The following is a 17,610-nucleotide window of genomic DNA, read 5'->3' as shown; positions in this document are numbered from 1 at the left end:
GGATTTGGGGCATGGAGTGGAGGAGCTGTGACGGCTCCAGGGGAGCAGGAAGAACTTAAACCAGCTCTGCTGAGATGAACAAAGCTCTGCCAGGCGGTGGGGCAGCCCAGGGGCTCCTCAGGTGGCCGCTTTCCCTACACTCACCGTGCAGGGCGTGCTCCTTCCCTAGGCAGCGTTCCGGAGGGACGTGTCTCGCCTGCTGGAGCTCATYGGCACGGGCAAGGAGTCCCTGAGCTTCATGAAGAAGAGGATCCGGCACCTGGCCCAGCAGTGGCTGCGGGCGGCGCGGCGCCTTGAGGAGAAGCTGGCGGGGCGGCAGAGGGACCAGAAACACGTACGGGAGCCCTGGGAGCACGGGGATGGGTGGGATGGTGCTGAGCTGGGAAGGAAATTCAGTTCTGGAAGCACTCTGGGTGTGCAGGGTCTGTGCTCCATGGACATGGCTCCAGAGATGTTCAGGATGGGGCAGCACTGGTGCTGCTGGACAGTGGGGTGGATTTTGGAGACGGGTGCTGGTGGGTGGGAGACACAGCAGGCAGGAGCCTGGCAGGTCTCCTCTGAGGGGAAGCTGAGGTTCCTGACCCTCCTGTTGATGTTTCTGTGGTGCCCTTCCCTTGGCCCCTGTGTGCTGGGAGATCCAGCTCCAGTCCATGGCTCAGTGTGTGATGTACATGGAGAACACGAGCCTGGTCCCAGCACAGAGCACCCTGCAGTGGAGAGAGCTGCCAGACTGACCACTGGGTCTGTGCTAATTGGACACAGATCATTTGTCTGCACACCTGACTGAGCTCCCTGAGTAATTCCAGCCTGCAGAGGAGCTGGAGGGAATCAGGGACCATAAATCATTCTGGGCTGGAAAACTCAAACTGTCCCTTTCCCCAGTGCTGAGTGTTCTCCTTGTCCCTGCAGATCCTGGTCCACATTGGCTTCCTGACRGAGGAGTCAGGGGATGTGTTCAGCCCACGGGTGCTGAAGGGAGGCCCCCTGGGGGAGATGGTGCAGTGGGCTGACATCCTGGCTGCCCTCTTCATCCTGGGACACAGCCTGAGGGTCACCGTGTCCCTGAAGGAGCTGCAGAGGTGGGTGTGGGTTACATCAAGGTCTGAAAAGGCTGGGGGTGGCTCTTGGTCCATGTGCATCCTACAGTGCTGGTGCTGTGCTGTACCCCTGTGGCCAGGAGCAATTTCATCCCTTCTACATCCCAGGAAAGTGGGATGGACGGGGGTAAAGTGATGCTTTGCACAGGGCTGAATGGGGACAYGTTTGGGGCATGGCTCTGTGTCCCTGTCACTGGCTCTGAGCAGAAGGGTCCCCAGCTGCCAGCACACAGCATCAGCTGTCCCTTGACATCTGCCTGGAGCTGGCCATGGAAACATTTCCTAGGGATGGTGTCTGCTGGGCTGTGGCCGTGTGGCTGCAGGATGCAGATGTCCTGCAGGTCATTGGCTCTTCCCACCCTGCACTCCACCCCCATGGCTTTGCTGGTGTCGTTTGAGCAGTGNATATGAGATGGAAAAAGAGGGAGAAGCTAACGGTGTGCCCTGTTGCTCTCTGCTGATGCAGCTCTGTTTTTACTGGGCTGACACTGCTGCCTTCTGTCACCTCGTAATACTTCCTTACCTCCTGTGAGACATCCCGAGTGGAGGACAAGTACCAGGGAAATTGCAAATTRGACGGGTTATAAATCAAGAAGAGCCTGAAGCTGCCTCGGGGACCGGGCAGGCTTTGGGAGATGCTAAGCCAGCATCGGCCACATAATGAGCCATGCGGAAAAGGGGGTGAAAAAAATCAACAATCCTGGAGAAAAACGACAAAAAAAAAAACCTAACCCAGCCCCTGCAGCATTCAGAATTAATGAGCGGAGTTAGCTCCTAACTAATTAACTCAAAACATAATCCTGGCCCTAATGCAAGAGGCAGCAGCTCCTCAAAGAKGCGGGAATGACGTGCTCAATAATACCCGTGCACTCGAGGATGAAGGGAGTTAATGGCTGGGAGGGTTGTGTTGTAGTTGTTGTTGTTGTGTGGTTGTTGTTTGTGTTTTTTGATGCTGAACCTCACSGTGGCTGTTTAGGGCGGGGAAGGAGCTGGTGGAGTCTCACAGTGGGGAGGGGTTTGCAGTGCCCCTTTCCCTCTGTGAGTGACTCTGGCAAGAGCTGCCCACTGCTTGGAGTATTTCCCCTTCTCTTAGAAGCCTGGGAGCTTCCACTGATGCCTAAAACAAGGCTCACCTGAAACAGAGACCAGCCAAAGTTAAGGACAATAAAAGCAGACCAATTTAATCCAGGCCTACATGTACATTGAGGGCGGGCAAAGCCTCCTCCTGGGGCTGAACCCAAAATGGACTCTGAATCATGAGATCTTCACCTTTTATAAATTCTGTCTCATTAACATATTGGGCCCCAACTCTCCAAAGACACCTTCAGGTGATGATGTCAACCAGCCCAAACTTGCTCCCCCCAATTCACTGTTGTTTCCATATTTTGGGGCTCTGAGGCAGTGAAGTGTCCTTGGATTTCAGGCCCAGAGAAGAATTGTTTTGTCTAAAGATGGGAGAACATGAACTTTAGTGCTGTACACTGGAGAAGTACAAGAATACAGATACATGAGAATGTAGAAACTAAAAATCCTAAGGCATCATTTCCCCCGGCAGTAATGGGGGCTCCCCCTCTGATGTGGGTTTGGGTTTGGGTTTGGGTTTGGATGTGTCCCTTGGGATTCCTGGGAACAGCAGCTCAGTCTCTTCCCGCCAGGCTGGGGCTGCACACTTTGCCCTTCTGTGTGTGCCAGTGACAGAAACTGTCCCCACCTCCCCGAGCTCGTGTCCTGGGCCTGGATTTGGTGACATTTTAAACGCTGGGCACCCACATGGAGGGCTCGCTTTCATATTGATGGTCTGGGGTGAGCAGAGGCAGGACCTGGGGCTGGAGCCACGTCCCCTCTGTCCCTTTGGAGATGCTGGAACCCTCCTGCAGCCCACCAAGAAATGGGTCAGTGTGGGTGTCACCAGGGGGGCAGAGGTGCTGCCCCAGGGAGGATCCAGTGGTGCCAGCAGCCCCCATCCATGGCTGCAGATGTCCCAGTGACATCCCTGCTGGGCTGGTGACTCTGAGGAGCACTGGGAAAACTTTTGCCTGACCAGGAGCGAGTGGGAGATTTAGCAGAACATGTCCTGAGTTGTGCTAAGTTAATCTGGGGCTCTTCCTCGAAGGCTGGAGAGGGTTTTACCTGGAGCCATGGATTTGAGCAGGGGTTGCAGTGTTGCCTTGATTGGCTAGTTTTAATTATGATACAGACATGGTTAAGGAGATAAAAGGGTTTTACTTTGCTATTTAATGGGATCCCAGGTGCACAACTCGATGGAAAATGCACATTGCACATAGCATGTATACAAGTTTTATAGATTTTACAAGTTAGAATATTTTTTTAGAATTTTTCAATTTTTTTTGTAATTTTTTTTTATTATTTTAAAGAATTCTTCCAGAATAAAGTTAGAGTTCAGTTTACACATTATGTTTTAGAGAGAAGACTTCAACCAAGGTTGGAGCTTCAGGTTTAAGGTAGTGCAGGGCATGCTGACTCCTTACTGAGGATGTTTGGTCTCTATGTTTAGTAGAACTCTTAGATTAAACTAGAATATCAGGCTACAAGAATTACAAGTATGTAGGCTAAGGGTACAGGGATCTAAAAGGGTATATAAAATGTTTCAAAGTGTATAAAAATATATATAAAAGGGTATATAAAAATGAAAGGCAAAAATTATCAGGCATCAGCAGAGAGTCAGGGATGCCCGGGGGGGTGGGAGTGGTGCAGCAAAGCCAAATCTGTGTCACTGGGGAAGGGTCAGCCCAGGCACTGTGATTCCTCATCCCTCCTGTTTCCTGCACCCTCCTGAAGCAGCAAAGCTTTGCCCCTCTGTAGGCTGGGCCTGGATTTGTCCTCTCCCACCTGGGTGTGCTTGATGACCTCGCAGTGAGGCAGGCACCAGTGTCCAGTGGGTTCGAGGATATTTTGCTCCAGCAATGTGAAATGTTAAATCCGTTCTTGTGTGTTTTTCTGGCAGCCCCTGCTCCTTTCATGGCTGGGAGCTCCAGCTCAGCAAAACCTTCACTGGAGCCCATGTATTATTCAGCACAGATTAGCCTCTCTCCTGGTTTGGTTTTGTTGGGGTTTTTTTTTTGCCTCTTCAAATTTCTGAGCTGATTTTTCTGCATGTATTGATCATTGGCAAGGGATGAGTGGAAGATCTGCCTGCATACACTTCAGCCAGTGGTTATYTGAGAGCTGTTCATGATCAGCATCTGTATTGATTGCAATGCAGCAGYGCCTGGAGGTGCTCTGGATTGGGTCTGGGAATGCTGAGGATCAGGAAAATGAGGGAGAAATAGGACCCTGGTAAAAGAAACTGGTGATGGAAAGCTGGGGGTGAGAACAGGCTGGGAGTGTGGCTGTTTATGCTGGGCATGTCCCCTGGCCAGCAATGAGGAGCAGGGCTGTCAGATGGTTCTTCCTCTGGTTTAGGGATCAGTGCTGATCTAGAACAAAGATAAGGAGCTCTGGGAGCCTGCAGGCTCCATCCAGGATCAGCTCAGCATTGTCCCGATGTCCCTGTGAGGTCTGAGATCACAGCCATGGAGCTCAGCCATGCTTTTCCAGAGTCAGTTTATCTGGCTGATCTTTTACCCACCACAGACTTTAAAGATCTGGGAATTTCAGTACCCAGTCCTACCAGGGGCTGTTTTTCCTCCTGTAGTTGAACTAAGTGCAGGTGTTTGCTCTCCTTTGAATTCCCAGTGAATTTTTGAGCTGCTTCTGAYACCCCTTGAGAGGCAAGGGGTGAAACACGGGGTTATGTGTTCCCTTYCAACCCAAACCATTCCTGGGTTTCTATGTGCATCTTCCCAGGAGGAAAACAAAAACCATCTAACTGGAGCAGGGAGCCAGGGGCTGTTTTCTCTCTGAGATTTGTGCTGGGTGGGCAGCCAGCAGCATTTTGAGCCCTGTCTTGAAGCAGGGAGAGAAGAACCATCCCAAATGTGAAYGCCAACACTTGATTCTTGCCGAAGACCCCTTGTGCTGTGTTGGTARCCCAAAAGTGCTTTCAGGGAGGTGAGAATCCAGGCCAGTGTTGGTGTTGTTGCTTGGGAGGGRAGGAGTGGGATGTGCCTGCAAGCTCTGAGCTGGATTGTTAATGAGGCAGCTCATGAGTAGATGCTGGAAAATTACAAGCAGCACTTTGGAGCAATGGCTGTGCTGGTGAAAAAARCTTTAATAAACCCAGGCTTTTCCTGTGCAGAACCCGGGGCCAGGCAGGGAGGAGGTGCTCAGTCTTTTTCCCCGGGAGAAACAGCAAAAGGGGTACTCCTGGAAGCTCCAGATCCTGYCCCCATCCTTAGGGCATGGGATTGRTCATGTTGGYATCTCCAGCTGCTTTTYTGGGGCTGAGGCTGGGGGAGAAGGGGCTGCAGAGCCCTGAGCTGCTGTGGAGGATCGATCTTGGTGACGCCRAAAGGTGCTTTTCACTATGGCCCYCTCGAAATTAACTGCTCATAAAGCAGGACAGAAAGTCGAAGAAAATGGTATTTGAAGCCTCGTGGGGTCAGGGCTTTACAAAGTGTTCCCGGAGCTTAATTGCTCCTGTGTCAGGTTCTGGGCTCTTCACTGCCGTCCTGGCAAAGCGCTTGGTTTGAAGCACATGCCTGTGTCCCTGCTGTGGCCAGGGTGTGGTTTGGGTGCTGAGCCACCCTGCCCGTGCTGGGGTGGGTGGGATGAGGCTGTTTTGGGAGGAGGCTCTGCTCCCACTGCCCCCACACTGCTCCCAGCACCCAGCACACGGCGAGAGCTGCGATTTCCCCGCTCTTTGCACGCTCGCCGAGGGGTGCTCAGGCTGCAAAAAGGGCTGCTGGGATGGAAACACCATGTCCAGACAAAGGCATTTCTAATTATCTCCTGGCAGRGAAAAGCCATCTTTCTGCCTTGCATCTGTTCACATGAAAACCTGCGCCTTGCCCGGGCTCTGGCTKCACCTCCCCTCGCCAGCTGGCAGAACCAGCCCTGCTGTTGTGTGGGAGGGATGGGAATTGGGAATTGCTTGTGGAAACAGCCAGAAGTGACCCATTCTGTGTGATCTTGATGGAGAATCCTGCAGGGAGAAGCTGTGGGATTGATCAGCTCTGCACCAGTGGGGAGGAACCTCCAGCCCTTCACAGAGCATCAGATGCTCCTGGTACTCGAGTCCAGCCTGGCCTTGGACACTTCCAGGAATGGGGCAGCCACRGCTTCTCTGGGCAGTCTCTACCAGGGCCTCACAGAGAACAATTTCTTCCTTTTTCTGGACCTGGGACAGCAGGAGAACAACCTTTCTGTCTCAGAGCATGCCCAGGCACCACCAGCACCTGAGTGCTCAGCTTCTGCTGCTCCCCAAAGGATTCCAAGCATTTATTTCTCCTTTCCTGGGAAGTTTCTTCATTATTTGCTGGATCTGTGACCAGAAAGAAGTGYTTGTTCTGGCACCCCCTCCTGTGCATCCCCAGGTCTTGAGAATAAATAAATGGATTGCTGAACTTACCCCTGGATGGGTAGGGCTGTGTCAYAGGAGATCAATGATGGGCCACAGAAACAGTCCAGGTGCACCYTGAACAAGTGAAACCATTGCAGGTGGCTTAAAAACCATGCTGAAATTGCTTGGAAATCCTCATTTTTGGTGAGTGTCTGTTCCAGGAGGGGGAAGAGCTGGGAGCAGCAGGCAGGCAGCAGGATGCTCATCTCRTGGGCTTAGATTTGCACTTTTTGGYTGTGAYRGGGCTGTGACASACCCCTGGGAGCTGCTCTGGYCSRGSTCTGGCACATTTTATMCCTGGATAACACCCCTGGRTAACAGCCCTGTGCCTGCTGGGCTCTTGCAGCCCTGGAGAAGGTGAGGGACAGCGAGGACAGGACCCTTCTCTGTTCTCAGCCTTGCTGATGGCAGCAGATGTGGGCAGAGAAGATGCAATTAAACATAATACAGGATATTGGCCCAGGAAATGCCCAYGGGATCTGTTTGGTGCTGGACTTTGCAGCGCCAGGAAAGAAACGTTGGGTTAATTTGAAAATAGGTCAATGGGATGTAAAGATAACCCCGCAGTCATCTGACTCCAGGGGAGGGGACGGTCCCCTGGCTGATTAAAGTACCTCTAAGAGGAAAATAGCAGGACAAGAAGCTGCTGGAGATTTATTCTGGAGTAGGCACAGCTGGTGGAGGCAGCTGGCGGAGAGGCGCTCGGATCGGAGCCGCTTCGGCTGCTCCCTCCCAAAGCRGAGAGAGGGCTCAGCCGATCCCTAATCCGGGCTGTGGGATGGGATGAGCTGCTGGATCACCAGCCAGAGGTGCTGAGCTGCTCTGGGAGGGTTCCCCAGGAGCCAGGATCCAGTGATTTCCATGGCAGATACCAGGGCCGTGCCGGCAGCGAAGGCGGCGTTTGCGCTCATCAATTTTATTTGCGTAATTTCAAGCGCCATTAATAGTACATGGCACGAGGAAAAATCAGGGAAATTGCACTCCAACCATGAGTGAAATTGGGTTTAGTAGAAAATTAGTTGACTTAACTGGCAAATGATGAAAGCCTGAATAAAGAATGTTTAAATAACGAGGAATGAGGAAAAAAAAATATCTTCTCCCCCCCATCTCAGAGGTGCAGGCTGGATTTGCATGACTGGAATATTAAAATCAGTGGTTATAAAATGTTTAGGGAGGATAAAGCGGGGTAAATGAAGAGATTCAGCTCAAAGCCACTGCTCCTGCTCTCAGAGCTATTCCAGCCACGCAGCCATGGCACAGGAGTGTAAATGGATGTGGCAAGTCCTGAGCACCTGGAGAGGGGATTGTGTGGCAGATTGTGGTGCTGATGTGAGCTGGGAGAGTCAGACCTGCTCTCCTCAACTAGCAGGAAGGTTTTTGGAGGCTTCAGGATGAGTTACACTAATTGCTGCCTCCTGCAGCCTCTCGTCAAGCTTGGTTAGGGCTTCCTTAAATTACASATTATTTTGTGGTGCAGTGGTGTGTGTGGCACGTACCAGCTAGAGGATGGGGTGTGCTGCAAGCGCAGTGAAATGGTTTGGGGATTTTTAGTTAAATACAAGGTTTGTGGATTGGTTGGTGTAAATCACTGTTTGGCTGAGGAAAAAGCAGCACTGTGTGAGCAAATGTGGTGTTTAGAATTCCACCTCTACAAAAACCTGGCTGAAAAATTCCCCTTCAGCCTTCCTGGGAGGTTGAGTCTCCTCGGTGCCCTATTTATTGCGCCGAGGTGGCTGTGGGAGGTGAGAGCCTTTCTATTCCTGCCATCTTCCCAATCAGTCCTGTCGTGTAAAATTGTGCATAAAAGTGACAAAACTGCAACCTGCTCCCCCTGCGGCGTCCCCGGCCAGGCTGCCCTGAGCTGGTGCTGAGATTCCTTGTGACAAGAGCAATGAAGCAGCTGCAAAAGCAGCTCTTGGCCTTAAATCAAAATTCTCTGCTTTTCCTGGCTTTGGTCGGTGAGTTTGTTCCACATTTATGCATTTTCTGGAGTCCCTGTCACAGTCAGGAGTTTGGGGTGAGCCTTCACTGGTGTCAGGTTGGGATGGGGCTGGGAGAAGGATCTTGGTGCCCAGTGCTCAAAGACTTGGAACCATGTCAGAATCATGGAAAAGCTGGGTTCAGAGGAACTTTTAAAGGTTTTCTGATCCAAACCCCTGCAATGATCAGGGGCCTCTTGCACCAGATGAGGTTCAGAAGAAGAGGGAGCTGTGGCCAGGAGCAGACCAGGAGCCCTTTATCATACTTCTATGGCCAACAAATTCCTGGCTCTGGTTTGACCCCTTCTGATGCTGGTGAGAGTAAATACTTGTGATAACAGTGTTTCCCATTCAGGGAAAGCCATGATTTCCTCTGGAAGCARCCATGGGACTGACAGATGAAATGCTGAAGGGCTCGCTGAATGCTCCTCAGAGGATGGACCCGGGGACTCTGGGTCCATTTGAGCTCCAGATGAAATCCAGGCACATTTAGGAAGGGGATTCTCAAGWTCAGAAGGGAAAATGCAGAGAAATTAAGAGAACCAGTAGGAGAGGTCACAGAGAGGGAAAGAATCAAAGCCTGGGAGTGTAAAACCTGAYCAGAACTTTTATTCCTGAAGGAAGAGAAAACAACTCCAGGCATGGCTGGGATAAATTCCCATCTCCCAAGTGGGGGATAGGAGTAAGCGAAGAGCCCAGAAGAAAACAAAGACAGACGTCCTGGCAGGCAGGAGCTGAGGGTGAGATTTCACAGTGTCTGAGCTCAGACTSGTGAAATCAAACAGGAATTCCTCAGCCCTGTCAGGAGGACTGAGAACAAAACGGGACAACTGCGTGGTGGGAGTGAGACAGCCTGGGTGGACCAAATCAGCTCAGCAGTTTGGTTTTCCATGAGGATGGTGCTGCTTTTTGGGTGTGAGTGGAGTTATGGGGACRAGGAATTGTCGTCTTCAGGAGGAAAAACAAAACACAAGAGCATAAAAGCTGAAGAGTGAATCATTTGTGTCTCTGAGCTAACTGGGAAATCACAAGTACAAGCAACACGGATTTTTGAGAAACCTGCTGGAGCTGGAAGGTGTCACAGGGTTTTGTTTTTTTTCCTGAGAAGGAGGAAACACGGTCCAGACAAGCAGATGGGCTGTCAGGCTGACATCAGTGGTACACTTGGTGGAACAGCTTTGGAGAGAGGGATTCATCAGTTCACAGAGGTAATTGGAAATAGAAGGAGGCACAGCGCAGGTTTGCCAGCCCTGTATCTTGCTGGATTAATCACATCTCACCCTGGCAGCGAGGTAACTGATGGTCTGGATAAAGAGATTGCAGTCGGTGGAGTTTATCTGGATTTTCATAACACATTTTATCCACTGGAGAAGGGAAGAGGGGGCTGAGTGTGGCTGTTTGTAAGGAGCTGGTTGGAAACCCTCTGAGTCAGACCCAGCTGCCCCTGTTTTATGGAATTATTTCATGAACAGCACCTAAAGTGAGAAATATGGATGAAATGTGCCCAACATCCAAGGACAGGCATTTCCAGCAGAGTCAGGGGGAAGGTGAGAGTGCTCTGGATGTGGTGGGTAAGGATTGGAATAAGAGAAACATTCCAGGGTGTGCTGGGAGGGACATRGAGCTGGGAACAGGGAGGTTTAGGCTCAGCTGAGAGGCACAGAGGAGAGGAAGGATGTGGCTTTACAAGTCTGTCACTGGTGTGACTGCAGTGAAAGCAAAGCAAACCTGGTGTCTTCAACAAGAGAGGCCCAGGGAGGCTGTGTGGTGGTGACTGGGGATGCTGGAGAGCCCTGGCTGGGAGTGCTGTGCCTCACACTCCATGTGGGAGGAGCAGGAACTCAGCTGGAGTGGTGCAAAGACAGGGAGGGACCAGGACTCTCCAGATCTTTGGCCTGGGAAATAAAAAGTGGGGTGAGGAGAACCATCTGCCTCCCTCTCCAACAAAGAGGAGCTGATGATGGCTCCTGCTGAGCATCCAGCAGGGAAAGGAGCGTTTGTGCTGCAGGGTTTTCCTGGTGTTGGGGGTGATGCCTAAATCCGGGCTAACCTAAAACAGAGGCTGGACAAAATTCAGAGAATAAAAAGCAGTTCTGTTCATGGCAGGGCCTTCAGGTGCATTCAGGGCACTCCCACACCTACAATGGACAATGGCTCACGGGTTTTTCCCCCTTTCTCACTTTTGTCCATTTGCACATCGGGGCTGAATCCTCCAATTGCAGCTGCAGCCAATGCAGTCAAAAACTCCAACTTGGCTCCCCCAATTCTCTGCTGTTTCCATCTCTTGGGGCCTGGCACAGGGAGGTGTCCTTGAATTTGGGGCCTGCAGAGGAATTGTTTTGTGTAAAAATGGGAGAGCAGGAGCTCAGCACTGTCTGTGGAGTCTGGAGTTAAACACTGGAGAATCACAGGGGTGCAGAGACATGGAAATAGAGAAACTGAAATCCTGAGGCATTGGGGACTGATCCCTCCTGTTCTCCCCAGTCACTTAGGGGTGCCTCCAGGACGGGGGAATTGCCCCTTGACCAGTCCTCTGCCTTTTGACCTGATTTACACCGACTACCACGGCCTCCAGCAGATGAAGCAGCACATGGGGCTCTCCTTCAAGAAATACAGGTGAGCAAAGCCACTGCCTGCTCTTKTTCTGCATTTCATTAATTAGCAAGCCAAGACTAATGCTAAAGACGAGGGGTGCCCACCCCTCAAGCCAAGGACCCTTTGATTTTACCTTTGATTTTTGCCTGCCTGGTGCCAGCTGCAAATTGCTGTGTCCCCTGCTGCCGCGGCACCAGGCACTCTGTTCGCTTTGGGGTCTCATGAATTTAGGATAAAACCTCGTTAAAAGAGACTGAACTGGGGGGAGACCAAACCCTGGATGTGCCTGCAGTGTGTGTGTGTTTCCATCCCATTCCTGCAGCCAGGGCTGGGCATGGCATGGAGGGAAGCCTGGGCCCTTAGGAATTTGTAAGGAGCCTTGTCCCTGGCTCCTTGAGCATCAAGACAAATGTCATCATCCCCTGGTACATCACCAGCCAGAAAATCTGCGATTTAATTCAGTGCTGATAGACCTGCTATTTATTATGTTTTTTTCCCATCTCTTCCACTATCCTACACAATTTTATTAGAGAGAAAAATGACAAGCCATGTTATTGCTTTTATTATAAATGCATTTGCTCTTGCATTCAGCTTGTTTTGCTCTTCCCTTGCTCGTTGTTGCTCTTCTCTCCTCAGCCTTGTGCTGGGAGTGCCTGCCTCAGCATTCCCAGGATGYTGGGAGCAGCATTAATGAGCTGTCAGGAGGTTCATCATCCTCATGGCTGTCAGGAGTTGAGAGTCCTGCAAGGGGAAATTGTCCTGCGAGGGCTTGCGGGGCTTGGGGGGCTCCTGCAGCCTCTGCTCGGGGTGCAGGTGAGGGACAGGGCTCCTGGGGACAGCAGTGTCCCTCTCTGCAGGTGCCGTGTGCGGGTCATCGACACGTTTGGGACGGAGCCCGCCTACAACCACGAGGAGTACGCCACGCTGCGTGGCTACCGCACCAACTGGGGCTACTGGAACCTGCAGCCCGCCCAGTTCATGACCATGTTCCGTAAGTGGGGCCTGCCACGGTGGCTCTGGGGCTGTGGGCTCCTCCAGGAGGGGATGCTCGGGCGGTGTTTCCCTCCCTGGTTCCGCTCCTGCCTGCAAGGAGCTCCTGCTGGGCCAYCTCTGGGGCTGCAGGATGATCTGGGGGCAGAGCCCAGGCTCCTTCCGGTGGTCCAGCGCAGTCAGGGCACAGCCAGCAGCTTCCAGCTGGGGTGGCTTTGGCTGCAGAGTCTGGTTTGGTTTCAGCTGGGGTGGTAAAGGTGAGGGCAGCTCAGTGACAGGGAGATGTGATGTCTGAAAGGAGCCCCCACTGGCTGCTGGGTGACTGCATCATCACCTTTTCATGGCTGGATAAAGCCCCTCTGGCAGCCTTAAAACACCTCACTCTGTGAAGAAACACTCCAGTGCATTCTGAAGCCTGGATTTCATGAGCTGCTTGCAGAGGGGTCCAGCTCCATTCTCCTCCAAGCTCCAACAGTGCTCTGGAGCCAGGGTCATCTCAACATCCCAAAAAACATCTGCCCAGTCCCAGCCACGTGTCTCCTCCCCTTGCTGCCCACAGCTCACACCCCCGACAACTCCTTCATGGGCTTCGTGTCAGAGGAGCTCAACCAGACCGAGAGGCAACTCATCAAAGCCAACAAAGTGAGCAGCATGGCCGTGGTGTAYGGCAAGGAGGCCAGCATCTGGAAGGTGCGTGTCCTCGGGGTGCTGGGCACAGCCAGGCTGGCAGGGCTGCTCCTGGGCACAGCTGGGAGGCAGCTCCTGGCTCGTGCCCACATCTGGGTGTGTTTGTGGAGGACAGTCCTTGGCTCGTGCGCACATCTGGGTGTGTTTGTGGAGGACAGTCCTTGGCTCGTGCCCACATCTGGGTGTGTTTGTGGAGGACAGTCCTTGGCTCATGCCCACATCTGGGTGTGTTTGTGGAGGACAGTCCTTGGCTCATGCCCACATCTGGGTGTGTTTGTGGAGGACAGTCCTTGGCTCGTACCCACATCTGGGTGAGTTTGTGGAGGACAGTCCTTGGCTCATGCCCACATCTGGGTGAGTTTGTGGAGGACAGTCCTTGGCTCGTGCCCACATCTGGGTGTGTTTGTGGAGGACAGTCCTTGTCCCGTTCCTGGGGGAGCGGTGTGGCACACCCAGAGCCCCTGAGCGAGCAGAGAGAGGCTGGTGGGGCACCGCTCCCTGCTCTCTGCTCTGGGTGATGCTCCCTCCCAGCAGGCTCTGAGGCTGAGGATTTTGTATCGATGATTTGATGTAATTAATTATAATGATTGCCATTAATTAATTGCARCGATTGCTGTGTTATGATGGGGATGGTTTGTCTGTGCTTTCGAGCACTCTGTGAAAATGGGCTGTGCTCCCCAAGCCTGGAATGCCTAGGGGAGGGGGGTTGGGTCACTGCATGGGGTCACTGCATGGGGACAGCCCCCCAACCCCAAAAGCATCCCCTGCATCTCCAGTGCCTGCTCCCCCCTCTCATCCAGGGCGAGCAAAGCTGCTTTTCCTCCCAAGGCTTTAAAAATGAGCTAATTCTCATTGCCTCTTGATTTATTTCTATTTTTCCCTCCGTGCACCGCCTGGGGCTGCTCCAGTTGCAGGTACTGTACCGCACCAGCTGCTGCTGGGCTTTGTCTCTGCGCCTCTGCTCGGGAGGGAGAAAAGGTTTTGTCAGAGTCGACTTTGCCTTGGCGTGGGCTTGGTCCTCTGGAGCTGCTGGGATCGATGTGGGTTGATGCAGCGGGGGCTGTGCCTCCTCCCCTTCCCATCTTTCCTGATTAGCAGCTGCTAATTAGCAGGGATGCTTGTGGTGAGCTGGGATCCAGCCAGGCCATCTCCTCTTTGCTGGGCTTTGTGGGTTTTCCATCACTCCCCAGCTCTGAGAGCAAATCCCCCCTGCCTCTGCCCGGCTCAGGGGCTCCCTAAAAGCCCTGCTAAAACCCACTAAATCTCATTTTAGGAGAACTGTAACATCTTGTCTTATTTTTCCACCATTCCCCTGCCCTTTCTTATCCAGAAGTTTCATCAGAGCTCAGTTTGGGTAATTTGGGAAGGCACTAAAGAGAGTTAAAACATCAGAAGGGAAATTTTCCTCTACTCCAGGTGCTACAGGCAATTGCTGTTTTCAGTCAGGACTCACAAACAACATCAGTTTTCCCCAAACTGCATATTTGGGGTCATTTATTCCTCGGTGAAGAGGCTGRGGCTGGGCCTTGCTGGTTCCTTGAGGCCAGGCTGCCTGGCTTTTGCTTCCCATCTTGGAATAAAAAAAGGGAATAGAGGGGTTTTTCATTATTTTGAATGATTTTTAGGGCTGGAAACACAAAGAACACCTCCATCTTCTGGAGCCARGTGCTTATTTACCAGCCTTGGACCAAACACCCTCTCCAGAGCAGGATGTTTTTGACATTTACAAACATTTCATTAAACCTCCCTTCCCTTTATTTCTCATTTCCTACCCCTCTGAACTTCTTGCCTCTGGCTCAAAACAGTAACTGGAGTTTTAATAAGCTGGGAAAGCCTTGGAAAAGYCCAGGGATCCATGGCTGAGGGCAGACATGCAACATTTGAGGAGTCTTTGAGGCAGCATACAGAGTTTTGTCAAATTCCCCATTTATAACTCCATATTCCCCCCCAGTCTCTTCTCTTTTGGGGCTCTTGCAGCACTGAAAATCCAGCATCCAAAAGATGAGCCCTTTGTGGGTTTTTTCAAGCAAAAATAATTCTGCAGTAGAGAAATTGTTCAAACGAAAGGCTGCTTTGGAGCAAAAGGAGGGAACCCTCCAAGGGAATAAATTTGATGACCCCTTCATTTTCCAGGTAGTGAAACAGGATTAAATCTGAGCGAGAAAATCCTTGGAACTTGTTACTTGGAATAAGAGGCTCTTAACAAGCTCTGGTCTCTGCAGGCTTCCCTCTGAATCCTCTGAAGTTTTTAATTCACCATCTCCAGGGTGGAAGTTACCCTTGGAGGAGACAGGGAAGGCAGGAGCTCCATGTTCAGAGCGATGGATCCTGCAGCATTCAGGCTCTGTGGGAGCCTGGGGCAGTTCAGGATGTGTTTCCAAGGAATGAGGAGGGGAGTGTGGGGATTTTACCCCGTTATGGGTTTGCTTGAAGTGCTTTGGGACAGCAGTTTAAATCTCCCCCATAACCACGGGGRGAAGGCCAGACCCATCTTTTGGTGAAGCTCACACCTCTGCCTTGCTCCCCAGGGCAAGGAGAAGTTCCTGTCCATCCTCAACAAGTACATGGAGATCCACGGCACGGTTTATTACGAGACACAGAGGCCGCCCGAGGTGCCGGCGTTCGTCAAGAACCACGGGCTGCTGCCCCAGCACGAGTTCCAGCAGCTGCTGAGGAAAGCCAAGGTGGGTGAGGCCATCCCAGGACCCCGTCCCCCATTTCCTGAGCTCCCCCAGCCTTGCAGGCACTCTCAGACACGGTAATTAACCATGAGCCTTCAGCCGCGATAATTAGGCAGGAACCGAGCGGAGCACATTTCACATCAAGATGTGTCTGATGAATTTCTCCTTGCAGACCGTCCACAGGCAGAGCACCAAGTTTCTTCATTAATTCATTTATTGCTAAGTGGGGTGGGTTGGTTTTTTTTTTTTTGGGTTTTTTTTTTTCCCCACCTTATAGCCTTGATAAAAATAAACGGGATTCTTGGAGTGTGTGGGTGTGGGCTCATCCTGGGTGACTTCAGCTGGTGCCTGGGGGGAATATTCTCGATTCACCAGCCCAAACAGCTTCATGTTGCTCTGTGCAGGGCCAGAGTGATGGTTGTACCCCCATGGGTGATAGAGACACCCCATGGCTGTGCAAAGTGGACTTTGGGATGGGGGGAATTCTGAGCGCAGCTTGTTGAACCCTGTTCAAACCGGGTGTGCAGGAGCAGAGCACAAGAGAGGGGATATTTGGGAGGTTTTCCTGCAGGGAAAATCCCTCACCAGCACCGGGTTTCTGCCTTACAGCTCTTCATCGGTTTTGGGTTCCCGTACGAGGGCCCGGCCCCGCTGGAGGCCATCGCCAACGGCTGCGTGTTCCTGCAGGCGCGGTTCAGCCCACCCCACAGCTCCCTCAACCACGAGTTCTTCCGCGGCAAACCCACCTCCAGAGAGGCAAGTGAGCCGGGGGGCTGCCTGGGGACACCCCTGGAACCAGGGCTCAGGCCAGCCCAGGGAAGGGCAGCTGATAAACGGACCTCGCTGCTTTTTCACCAAGATTTCCTCTGTGGGTGTTTGCAGATCCCGTTTGGGGGGTTTATCTTGAATGCACGGGGCTGTGCTGTAGGTTTGGGGTTTACAAGGAGAACGGGGTTCAACAGGGTTCTGCAGACTCCCAGGGTCTCCCCCAGATCCACATCCACCCCACATCCCAGCCCAGGGTGATGCTCCTCTGCTCATCCCTCTGTCCACCCCAAAGGACATCGGGATCTCCACAGTCTGGCAGGGCTGTGAAACCCCTCCCAGGCTTGCCCATCGCTGGGAATTCAATCTAAGTAGAGCAGGAACTCTTTAAAAGTTAAAGGCTTGAGAAAATTGCCTCTTTTATTATTAATAAAGTGGATAATGCAGTGCAAGTCTCCCTTGCCGGGCAGGGAGCGAGATGGGGGACGGTTCAGTGGGACTGGGCTGTYCTGCCCCCCCTGTTTGCCCCACAAACACCCCAAATGAGGTGTAAACACCCACTCGGGAGGGGTGGGGCTGTACTGCAGCCTGGAGCCGGAATGGGAAATGCCTCGGGGTGTTGATGTGCCGGAGGGGAAAGAGGCGATCAATCTGCCGGGAGATAAATGGGGAAGGACAGCAGCGGGGAGGATAAAACACACAGCTCTCCTCCTCCAGCCGGCAGGGGTTCAGCCCCCTCTGCCATGTTTTGTGCTGCCCTAAAACATCTCCTCTGCTCAGCATCCTCTGTTTTCCCTTCCCAAGGGAGTTCAGACGTGAAAAAAAAACCTTAGGGCTGAAAGAAATGAGTTAAATCCCCCCAAAATAACCTGTAGTGCCTGTGGCAGCAGGGTGATGCAGCTCCCAGCACAACTTTCTCCTGGTGCCAGACTTTCCCAGCCTCCAGTGGGGATGGATTTTCTCCATTCAGCCTCATTTCTAGAGCTGGCAAACATGCCAGGCATGGTGCCCTCACACCCCTTCCCTGCTTTGGGGCATTTCTACCATCCAGACCCCCAGAATAGCTCAGCTCAAGGTTAAATTGTGCCTGTGTCAGAGATGGAGACATTCTGGGCTGCAAAAGGGTTCAGTGTTTTTGGGAATGGTGCATCCCAAGCCTGCAGGAATTTTAGCACATCCTGGGGAGGGGAGGCTGGGGAGCAGCTGGGCTCAGAGGAACCCTTTTTCCATCACTCCCTGTGTGCAGCAGATCAAACCCCACTGTGTCTGTGAGGGTGCTGGGCTCAGAGGAATCCTTTTTCCAGCACTCCCTGTGTGCAGCAGTTAAACCCTGATGTATCTGTGAGGCTGCTGAG

The 17,610-nt window shown here is 52.3% G+C and overlaps 1 protein-coding gene across 1 annotated transcript in view; it reads left to right on the top strand.

The window, feature by feature from the left end:
• The window catches only part of MGAT5B (alpha-1,6-mannosylglycoprotein 6-beta-N-acetylglucosaminyltransferase B), a 42,629-nt gene that overhangs the window by 14,769 nt on the left and 10,250 nt on the right, over positions 1-17,610 (top strand). Inside the window, exons 5-11 of the mRNA XM_057378964.1 lie at positions 170-334; positions 910-1,079; positions 11,022-11,153; positions 11,990-12,123; positions 12,682-12,812; positions 15,338-15,493; positions 16,100-16,246. Of these exons, the coding sequence (XP_057234947.1) occupies positions 170-334; positions 910-1,079; positions 11,022-11,153; positions 11,990-12,123; positions 12,682-12,812; positions 15,338-15,493; positions 16,100-16,246 (1,035 nt within the window). The remainder of the gene's footprint in view (positions 1-169; positions 335-909; positions 1,080-11,021; positions 11,154-11,989; positions 12,124-12,681; positions 12,813-15,337; positions 15,494-16,099; positions 16,247-17,610) is intronic.

Source organism: Malurus melanocephalus, unplaced genomic scaffold (assembly GCF_030028575.1).
Source record: "Malurus melanocephalus ecotype Western Australia unplaced genomic scaffold, MMel_1.1 scaffold_381, whole genome shotgun sequence".
Classification (NCBI taxonomy): Eukaryota; Metazoa; Chordata; class Aves; order Passeriformes; family Maluridae; genus Malurus; species Malurus melanocephalus.
The sequence above is the reverse complement of the archived record's forward strand: the minus strand, read 5'-3'. Positions and strand labels throughout refer to the sequence as shown.